The following is a 10,864-nucleotide window of genomic DNA, read 5'->3' as shown; positions in this document are numbered from 1 at the left end:
TATCACAGCAAGATGTGAAATGGTGTAAGGTGCTGAGGAGACAAGCAAACACATACGTACAAGGACTGCTACTTTGCCACTATATGCTAAGGTCCATGTGTGGATGATGATATCTTAGGAATTTTAGCTTTGTAAGTTAGTGTGTGTCTCGGATTGGCGTGCACACCAAATCATGGATATAGCCACTACCCTTAAAGGAGTGATAGGCTCGTGACACTGCCACAGTGGTGTGCTACTCCAACTCCTTATTCAAAGTTCAAAGGCCTTTGGTCCCTCTACTTTCTTGATCTTGTAAATTTTGTTCCTCTATTTTGTTTTTTACTAATTTGATTTCTTCACTGTTTTGATTGTCAATTTTTGGTTCATATGATAACTTAACATTCAATATTTAACAAACATATATATTACATAGCACTCCACTGTATTGTCACATCAACACATCTATGCTGAGTTGCTAACGTCACACTACTGAACAATCATGTTATTAGATGTTAATTTAAAGGATGAATCGAAATTGTAAAATTAAAATAGTAAAAGATCAAATTCGCTAAAAAAACACAGACAAAATTTGCGAAATTGAAAAAATAAGGAAATTAAAAATACAATTAACCCAAATTGAAAACATGTTCAATTTTCCACTCTAAGTTTCTCTTAGGTGTGCTTATTTTTGAAACAAAATTAGCTGGGTCAAATGAGCACAATGGTGTGGAAGTAAGGCAAGCACATAGAGAAGTGGGGGAATTGGAATCTCTCTCTCCCTAGCCAAAATTGAATAACATGCTGCAAGCCTTTTGGGAGAATAGGAGATTAAAGAGGCACTATAGTTACTGGTTGAAAGACAAAAAGGGTTGAAAACGTGATAGACCGGAAGCACGCTTGATATGCACATGTAACACAGAGTGTCCCCACTTGTCCAATGATGTAAGCTCTTAACCTTGTATATGTTTCTTCCTTTTTTGCTGGTCCTGTCAAAAGTGGCCAACCATAGTTCAGCAAGTTCTCCTATGTATAAGATCATGTTGGATTTTGGAGCCCTTGCATGGATCACCTGGGCTCTTGCCTATGAGCCCCTGCTAATGGGCTTTGGATTCTGTGGTCATATGGTGTGAGTGGAAAAAAATACTGTTTATGTTGTCAAGGATTATGGTGTTTAAGTGCCATACATGGATCCTAATATGGCCATGCATCATCACCTTAGAGAGAGCAACAATACTTTTTAGAGATTTAGAGGCTAATTTAATCACCTGTTGATTAAATAAACCTCTATTTTAAGCGGATCAATTAAATATAACAATGTGTTATTTAAATGCAAACCATTTAGTGCATGTGTGATTTTCAGTTTTTGGAGGTATGTTTAAAAAGTAAAACTTAAAAAACATCTTATTTGATTTTCAAGTGAGTTGGATTTTAAACTAAAAGAAACAAGAGGAGGGTTGCTTTTGAAAACTGATTTTGCAAAATGAATTTTATCCAAACTTTAAGTTCCCAAGTGGTAATCCAAACATTGCCTTAATTTGCCGTTCGCGTTGACTTGAACCCAGTTATGCTTAGTTCATTTAAATGTGAGTTCATATAGTTTAACTCATTTTACTACAAATTAAATGCATGTTTGAATTAAAATTGAGGGCATAAAAAATACTTTTATTTTAGAAGCAACGATTTTTTTTCTTTCTTCATTTAATGCATTGAAATTCATTATTGTGCTAGAATTTGTAAAAGTACTTTCTAAAGTTTAATCCAAACACATAGCCTAAAGAGTAAGTGTAGATCATACTTTCATGGTGTATTATTTTTACACAAAACACTAAACCTTTAAGATTTTCTTGCCAATACCAAACTAAGGTGCCTTCACCATTGGGGGCCTTATTCCCACTGGCCACAAGTGTATTCTGTCTTCAATAGAAATGCTGTTAAAGGTGATTTGAAAATAAATTTGACAAAAGTTTAAAATGTTAAACTCTGAAAATAGTTCAGGAAGGAAATTATTAAGTCATTAGTTGTCACTTAATGGAAGAGAAAATAGATTCAACCCAACCAAAAAAAACTGACGACGTTTGTTATAAATTTAATATTTACCGTATGCATTACATAAACTAATTTTTTTTATATAATTAAAATTTATAATAAATATTTTTTTTATAAAATATATAAATTATATTTTATATTTATAATAATTAATTTAAATTATCATATAAGACTATTTCTAACTATGAACATTTTTTTAAAATCTGTCAAAAAATTGTAAATAAAATATTAGAATTCAATTAAGAGGAGATAAAATAAGACAAAATAGAAGGGATAGACGATTAAAAAGATTAAGTATAAAGGAAAATGATTGTGATAAATTTTTAAACTAATTGCGAGAGTAATGTGTAAAATACATTTTCAAATGAGAGAAGAAAATATTGAAAGTGTTTAGTTAAGCCTGTAATAGTAAGAGGACCACTCTCCAAGTTTTGTATTCTAAAATATGTATATAATATATGATTAAATATTCTATTGGTTGATATTGGTACAAAAGTGAAAACTCTGATTCCATTTCTGGAATACAACTTGATCTGAATCATCAACCTGTACCTAGCTTCATTTATTGTCTTACTTCAAAGTTTAAGATTATTAGATTACAAAATAATCATACAATTTTATCTAAATACTCAAATTGGGCGTTCCAATTCTAACAAATCTCAAACTTCAACAGCTCCCAAGTTCAATCACAAGCATAGTGATCTTCTTGAGAAGCAGACTTGAAACGAGACAATTACAATCAGTATAAGTTCTTATCTGCCAGCAATAATAAGACTTTTCTTCATATAAAGTTTATAATTTATAATAATAATAATAATAATAGTAATAATAATAATAATAATAATAAGGGTCAAATATGTTTGGATTCCTATCAAATTTAAAATGTATTAATTTGTTTATCATAAAAAATTTCATATTAAATTGATCCCTATAAGAATAAAATGTATTTTTTTATAATTCTTAACGATAACTCCGTTAGAATTCTCTTAAGTAACTCACTAAGAGAATTGATTACTTTCTCTCTCTACTTTCCTTCCCAAAAAGATACCAGGGTCCATTGTTACTTCATATTTCCCTTTAATCTCATTAGAAAGTATAAGAAAATTATCCAAAATGACAAAAAATTATAATATTTTGAGATTTTTAGCCGCAAAAAATTATTTAATTCATTTTGGGGATATAACTGTCACAAATTATTTAATTCATTTGTAATTAAATTATACATATAAATTTGTTAGTCGTATCATATTATATTCTAACAAAGTTAACACCGAGGACTGTAAAAAATAAATTAATATGAAATTTTATAAGGACCAAATTAATACTTCTCAGATTTCACAGGAACTCCAAACATATTTTACCCTAATAATAATAATAATAACAACAAAGATCCTATGAACATATCCATCAGCTATCAAGGGTTACCATCAACATGTCATGAGTCAAGTGTTAAGCACTTAAGAGACCTTGGCAATAGGGCCTTTGAGCCTGCACTGCAGAAACAGCATTTTTCTTTCCTATTTCGATAGAAATACAGAAATAATTATTTAAAAAAAAAAGAAAAAAAAAAACTAGGGTGCCTAGATGTTAACAAAAACATTTTTTATGTGCTAGAGGCCTCCTATAGTTGAATCCTCAAGCCTTCAGCATCCATATTGATATCAGTACCTTTTTGCAGACAAAGATATAAGCTGAATAAAGAAAATGAATAAATCAGACTGGAGCTCAAATACTGAATTTCTTTCTAAGAAAGCAACAACTGCAAGCAATCATTATATTTCTATAGCAAGCAATTTTCTATTACAATCTTATTTTAAAGAAAGCATTTCAAAATTCATCTGTCTATTAAATCTGAAATAAATAAATAAATATATATCTAAAATGAGGAAGGCTAGAAAATTATGTTAATCCTAGGCATTCGTGATCCATGATCCACAACAAACTATCAGATAACCCTTCATTTTGATTTAGCCAAAAACTTCTTAACACTTAATTCATATCCAATTATCTATGTTTGTGCTCCTAATTCAATCAGCATAAGATGAAATCAGGAAGAGTTATTGTATGCATAAGAATTGGACAGACCAGATGAGCAACCTGATCCAGGTGCTGATTATCTGTAGAAGTTTCCTCTATGATGCTAGATTTTGGTGTTCTAATGCACCATTTTGTTTGTCTTCCAACCTCCTCTTCACTATACGCTTCTCAGAATCAATGTTTTGGTCTGTGTTTCCCAAGGATTCCTTTTTTCGCTTCCTTTGGAATGTATACTTCAGAGGCCTACTGTCATTTACTTGACTGGCAGATCTATCATTTTTTTCAAAAGCTTTTGCATCTTCCAAATCAGTATTCGTGGATGGAACATCGAAAACCTCAACTTTCATATCAGAACTTGGACCTGTTAGATTCTGTGCAGCACTTTCTTCTAAATTTAATAACTCATTATCCTTCTCAATTGCCTTCTCCACAAGCTTGAATTTATTAACAGCCTGGACACTTTCTGTAACACCAGTGGTCCCAAGCACAGGTTCTACATCAGTCAAAGGTGCCACTGACTTCATCTTTGCATCATATTCATCTTCACAACATTTTTTATTATCAGAGACAGATGGGCACTGCTTAAGAGAAAATGATGGTTTACAACTCCTAAAAGCAAAAGATTTCATTCCCAAATGTGGATGTCTTCTTCTCTTTCTTTTCCATTTGCTAATGGCACTAAGCTTGATAGAAGGTAGAGAGCACACAACTTTGCTGGATTTACAGTTGTCATTTAAATGAATTTTACAAGAAAGAAAGTGAGACCAGAAATAGGAATATATCTTCCGTTTTGGTATTTTATGGTGCTTAATGTGCTTCTTAATTTCCATTTTCTCAGTCAAAGCACTATATTTTGCAACTTGCCCATTACTATCTTTAGCAATGATCCTGAGTTTTTTACCATAATGTTGATTGTGTACATCTTGCTTGAGCAGCTTTTCATCCAGCAAATTTCCTTCGAGTGCATGGATTCTCTGAGTAAATCCATTTCGGAAAAGTTCAGGTTCCTTGCTTTTCGTGATGATGGAAGCAAAGTCAGAGTCATGACCACAAGAATCCTCCAAATTAGAGATGCGCAATTGCTCAGTTTGTTGTTTTGCATTACAACACTTATTATCTAAAACGTTCATAGTCAATGATTTGTTTGCCACATCACAGCTTGTTACACATCTAAGTTCTTTATGAGGACTGGATATTGAAATCTCAGGTTTTGCACTCTCCTGAAAAGTTACAGCTTGCTTTTCATTCTGTGATTTCTGTCCACTCAAAGGCCGGACCTGGTTATTCCTTGCCATCTCTAACTCCAGATATACAAGCTTCAACTCTGCCCTTAGATCTGTTATGATATCCTCGGCTTCATTCAATTGTGCTTCAAGCTCATCAATTTTTCTTTGCTTCTCCAATGATGCCTTTTCTGCTTCAGCTGTCTGTAAACAAAGAAAACATTAGTTTATGGAAATGTATGGTCTAAAATACCAAAAAAGTAAAAACACATCAAAGTGGGAAATGCAATTACATCAGACGGATCAGAATAGTATTTCAAATCAAATATCCAAGGATTATTTCATTAAGGAGAAACCTAACTACATCAACACCAATAATTCAAGCCATGCAATAAACAAAATTTCCTTCTAAGTATTGATTTTGATAAGGTTTGATTGTTGTTGTTCTTGTACAGATTCTTACCGGGGAATAGTTTCTTGTCATGATTGACTACCCAAGATTGTGGAGAAATGCATATCCCCACTCTTCCAATCATTTGAACTTTTAGGACTTTAGTTATCAGGGAAATGCTAATACATGATAGTATCTATATACATAGTGCAACTATGTAAGCATACTTACAAATATGTTAATTCCATACATAACATGTAATTCAAGTTACAAACCGGTAAAGATATGTAACCTGAAGCTGGACATATCTCACTAGACAAGCAGAGAAATAAAGATTTTTATGACTTTCAAATACAAAAGGAGAAACAAGAAAACCCAATAGAGTTTATTAGATTATGAGTTTGCTCAGACTTCATTACAAAAAACAATCTAGTTTGAAGTTTGTCAATTAAAAGCCAGAATGAAGTACACAATAGTAATGCAGCCAAGAATTTTGATATAACATATCACTTCATCCAGAAAATGATACACATGTGAATTCCACTTGAACAATAAGAAAATCCTCATACCAGCACATCACATGTGATCCTAAGGATATTCCCCTTCAGATTCCTAATGAAACTCAAAGCAGGCAGACACTGAAAAATTGAGGGTGGAGGTGGGGATCCAAAACAAAACACCATTACTCAATCGCCTTGGTGCTTGTTTGGTTTGCCGTCAAAATCACTTTTGTGTCAAAAACAATTGATTCTAATAGTAGTTGATGAGTTTGGCTACTCTTGCTTCCAAAATAATTCATTCTATATTATATAATGATTCTGTGAGAAGTGAATTGTTCTTGATTCTGCATCATGAAATGGAAGTTGAATTGGGATTCAAATTGTGAATCGGAAGGCTCATTTTCTAAATCCTGAATCGATCATATCATGAATCGTAAATAATAAAACATAGCATATGCAACTAACAACTAACAAAAACATATCAAAGCACATATTCATGATCAATAACTAAAAAAACATAGCTCTAGGAGCATGAGATGCACAAGCTATATTAAATTTGAGTTGGTAAAGCCTTTATTTTAGTATATTGGAAACGAAGCAATTAAATAGATCAATAAAGTAAATGCATTAACTGAGTGAGCAGCAAATGAAATAGTGGAGTAATAAAAAAGGATAAGTTTAGAAGTGTTATGTCAATTTCTTTTCATTTAATAATCTAAACTTATATAACTTTTCAAATTTTTAATGAGAATTGGTGAAAGAAAACTAAAAAAAATAATGAATCCTTGAATCTTGTGAATCGTAAGATTTACATGATTCATTCAGGTACCCTAACATACAAAGTCTTTTAAGATTCCTCTTAGGATATATATAGGTAAGTAGTCGAATTGTCTCAAATCACAAGATTTGAATCGCGAATCGTAAGATTCTGATAACTGGGCCTACAATTGATCCTAAGTGTATAACCCATAAAGTTTTCAAAAATATACTCATAATTACATTTCAAAATTGACTCTACTTCACCATTCACACAAAATCAATTCTTATAAGCTAACTTTAAGAACATCATTGTCAAATACAAATCAACCCTTTCAACTTCAGTTCAACTAAAATCTAAGCAAAGCAAATTCTTAAAACAGAAAAACAAAATTTTACAATCATTACAGTCGTCAATAACATTAACTATAAAAACACAAAAAGGCCATCAAAGAACCATAACAACCGCATGAGTTGGGATTCAAAATAAAACCTTAGCATCCATCATCTGCTTCAAACGCATTAACATATGAAGAGCCTCTTCTTTCGATGAAGCATGCTCTTGCTGGAACATAAGAGCTCTCCTTTCCGCCACCATTACCCGACCTGCAGCCTCCTTCACAGTGTTCAGAATCACATCCGCATATGCCTTCTTCAAAGCCACCATTTCCTGAACAACCAAATACACCGTTAGGTTACTAGAAGAGCCACAATCATCAAAACTCAATCTCATAAACATAAATACACAAAACACCAAACTTAGATACAATATCTAAGCTACTTTCTGTACTCTTCTCCAATCAGATTTAGAGTTCCACATCGGTAACTCATGCTGAAACTCAACACCAAATTACAAACTTTCATTACAGAAATTGTCAAAAGTAAAATTTTAATTCTGATTAGAGATCAAAGCTAAAAACAGTTAAGCTGGCATTTAATATAAACCTTTATTACACAGATCATCAAAGTAAAACTTTCATTCTGATCAGCGAACAACACTAAAACACAGCTAAGCTGCAGACATTTGATACAAACTTTTATCAAGCAAATTGTCAAGACTAAAATTCTAATTCTAATCAGAGAACAAGACTAAAAACAGTTAAGAAACTGTATGTGTTTTGTATATAAATAAAAACAAAAAGAACCAAAAATCAGAACTAACAACATAGCATCAGAAAAATCAAATATTGAGAACATGGGTCAATTTGAATAACGGCAAACACAACATAGACATCGGAGACGCCGCTAACGGTGACGGAGATGGCAATTAGTGACGATGACGTTAGGTAGTTAGGTTAGTTTTTTTTTTTTCATTTGAGAAGAAAATTTCAAATTTTGAAGAGAACCCAACTTACATGAGATTGGTGTTGTTGCATTGGAGTGGAGAAACGGGAATGGGGGTTGTCGCGAGGTTCCGTTTGTGAGGTGAGAGAAGATTTGCTCTCTCTTCCCTCCATTGCTTGCTGCTTGAACAGTGTTTGCTGACTGTGTTTCTGTTATTTATGGGGGGAGTTATTGACATTTTTTTTTCTTATTTATTTGAATTTTTAATATCTCTTTATTCGAGTTTCTTTTTTTGGTACTAATTGTTCAAGATTTTTTTAATTGAAAGGAAAAAAGGTTACTGTTTAATTCTTTTACTGTTTTAGAAAATTGTTGACAATTTAACTAATTGTTTATTTACATTCTATGTTACTTTTATTTTATTTTTCAAAGTGTCCTTATTTGAATGTTTAGAAAAAGTCAAAGTTATTTAAATTTGTTTCTTTGAATGTTATCTGGAATATTGAAAAAAACGATAATAATAAAATGCAAAAAGAAAAAAAATAATATGTACATCCTATTCATACCTTTTCACAAAATAAGAATGTTTATATTTATGGTGATATAGTTTAATTAATGATTGAATCCTGCTTAGGGTAGTTTTGTTATTCTTAGCCGGTCCCAAGCCCGGATAAAAGGAGAGGGTTGTGTTAGGCTTTCGACAGCCAACGTTAAACTTTGTCGAATCTCTATGACATGGATCAATTACGTAATAATGTGAATGTTAGGTCGTTGCCCGGAAGCAACGCGCTGTATGGCTCGAGTACAGTGTCAAAAGAGCAAGGGCCGCTGCATCGCCGCCCGGATGTAGTGAAAAGTAAGCAAGGGTTCCCACATTTTCGTGAACGGGTGTGGGTAAAGAAGCTAGTTCATGACAGGAGGATTCGCTTTGGTACATGGAATATAGGCACACTTACTGGAAAATCTATGGAAATAGTGGATGTTATGGTGAGGAGGAAGATCAATTTTATGTGCCTACAAGAAACTAAGTGGACAGGTGAAAAAGCGAAAGAATTAGACAACTCGGGATTTAAGCTGCGGTATACGGGAAAAATCAGATCAAGAAATGGGGTAGGGATTATTGTGGACAAGGAGTGGAAGAAGGATGTCGTGGATGTAAGAAGAGTAGGAGATCGTATCATAGTCTTAAAATTGGTAGTGGGACAGGACACCTTTAATGTTATTAGTGAGTACGCACCTCAGGTTGGGTTAGCAGAACACTTTAAGGTAAAATTTTGGGAGGATCTAGAAGGGGTACTTCAGGATATATCCCAAGGAGAGAAAGTTTTCCTAGGAGGGTATCTCAATGGACATGTAGGTAGCGTGGCTAGAGGTTTTGAGGGGGTGCATGGGGGTTTTGGCCTAGGGGAGATGAATGGGGAGGGTAAATCCATCTTGGAGTTTTCAGAGGCTTTGGATCTTTCTATAGCCAATACATGGTTTAAGAAAAGAGAGGAACATCTTATCACTTACAAAAGTGGAGGGACATGTTCTCAGATAGATTTCTTCCTTATCAGGAAGTCTGATAGGAAGTATTGCTTGAACTGTAAAGTTATCCCGGGAGAGAGCTTGACTACCCAACATAGAGTTTTGGTTATGGATGTAAGAATTAGAGATAGGGCAAAGAGAAGAAGTCCTCTGGTAGCACCAAGGATCAAATGGTGGCACTTGAAGGGTGAGAAACAAGGAATCTTCCAACAAAAGATATGGGAGGGTTGGTGTGGACAATCACAAGGAAGTGCAAATGATATGTGGAACAAGATGTCCCAAGAGATTATTAAAGTGGCTAAAGAGACGTTGGGTGAATCTAGTGGTTTTGGACCTAGGGGTAAAGAATCGTGGTGGTGGAATGAAAATGTTCAGAGCAAAGTTAGAGTAAAAAAGGAGTGTTTCAAGGAGTGGTCTAGGTGTAGAAATTTTGAAACTTGGGATAAGTATAAGATAGCTAGAAATGAAACCAAAAAGGCGGTGAGTGAGGCAAGAGCCCAAGCTTTTGACGGACTATACCAAGCTCTAGGAACCAGGGACGGAGAAAGATCTATATATAGGCTTGCTAAGGGTAGAGAGAGGAAGACTAGAGATTTGGATCAAGTAAAGTGTGTTAAGGATGAAGAAGGCAAAGTCTTAGTGCATGAAAAAGATATCAAGGAAAGGTGGAAGGTGTATTTCCACAACTTATTTAATGATGGATATGGATATGACTCTAGCAGTCTAGACACAAGAGAAGAGGACCGGAACTATAAGTACTATCGTCGGATTCAGAGACAGGAAGTAAAGGAAGCGTTGAAAAGAATGAGTAATGGTAAGGCGGTGGGGCCAGACAACATACCTATTGAAGTGTGGAAAACTCTTGGAGATAGAGGTCTTGAGTGGCTCACCGAACTCTTTAACGAAATTATGAGGTCAAAACACATGCCGGAGGAATGGAGGAGAAGCACGTTAGTGCCAATCTATAAGAACAAGGGGGATATACAAAATTGTGCAAATTATAGGGGAATCAAGCTCATGAGTCATACCATGAAATTATGGGAAAGAGTGATCGAACGGAGATTAAGAAAGGAGACTCAAGTTACTGAGAATCAATTTGGTTTCATGCCGGGAAGGTCGAC

At 33.8% G+C, this 10,864-nt stretch overlaps 1 protein-coding gene across 2 annotated transcripts; it reads right to left on the bottom strand.

Annotated features, from left to right (window-relative positions):
• Positions 1–3,305: 3,305 nt before the first annotated feature.
• On the bottom strand, positions 3,306–8,511 carry LOC102665456 (uncharacterized). 2 transcript variants are annotated; one of them, XM_006593599.4, is made up of 4 exons: positions 8,288–8,511; positions 7,426–7,602; positions 4,111–5,489; positions 3,306–3,716 (listed from the first exon to the last, which is right to left on the bottom strand). In XM_006593599.4, the coding sequence occupies exons 1-3, from the start codon at positions 8,387–8,389 to the stop codon at positions 4,158–4,160; spliced, it is 1,611 nt and encodes a 536-aa protein (XP_006593662.1). In that variant the 5' UTR covers positions 8,390–8,511; the 3' UTR covers positions 3,306–3,716; positions 4,111–4,157. The 2 variants fall into 2 exon arrangements, with proteins under 2 accessions (XP_006593662.1, XP_006593661.1); XM_006593598.4 differs by having other exon boundaries at positions 4,123–5,489; positions 8,288–8,509.
• Positions 8,512–10,864: the final 2,353 nt, after the last annotated feature.

This window comes from Glycine max, chromosome 13 (genome assembly GCF_000004515.6).
Source record: "Glycine max cultivar Williams 82 chromosome 13, Glycine_max_v4.0, whole genome shotgun sequence".
Classification (NCBI taxonomy): domain Eukaryota; kingdom Viridiplantae; phylum Streptophyta; class Magnoliopsida; order Fabales; family Fabaceae; genus Glycine; species Glycine max.
Note: the sequence above shows the minus strand (reverse complement) of the source record. Positions and strands in the feature narration are given on the sequence as shown.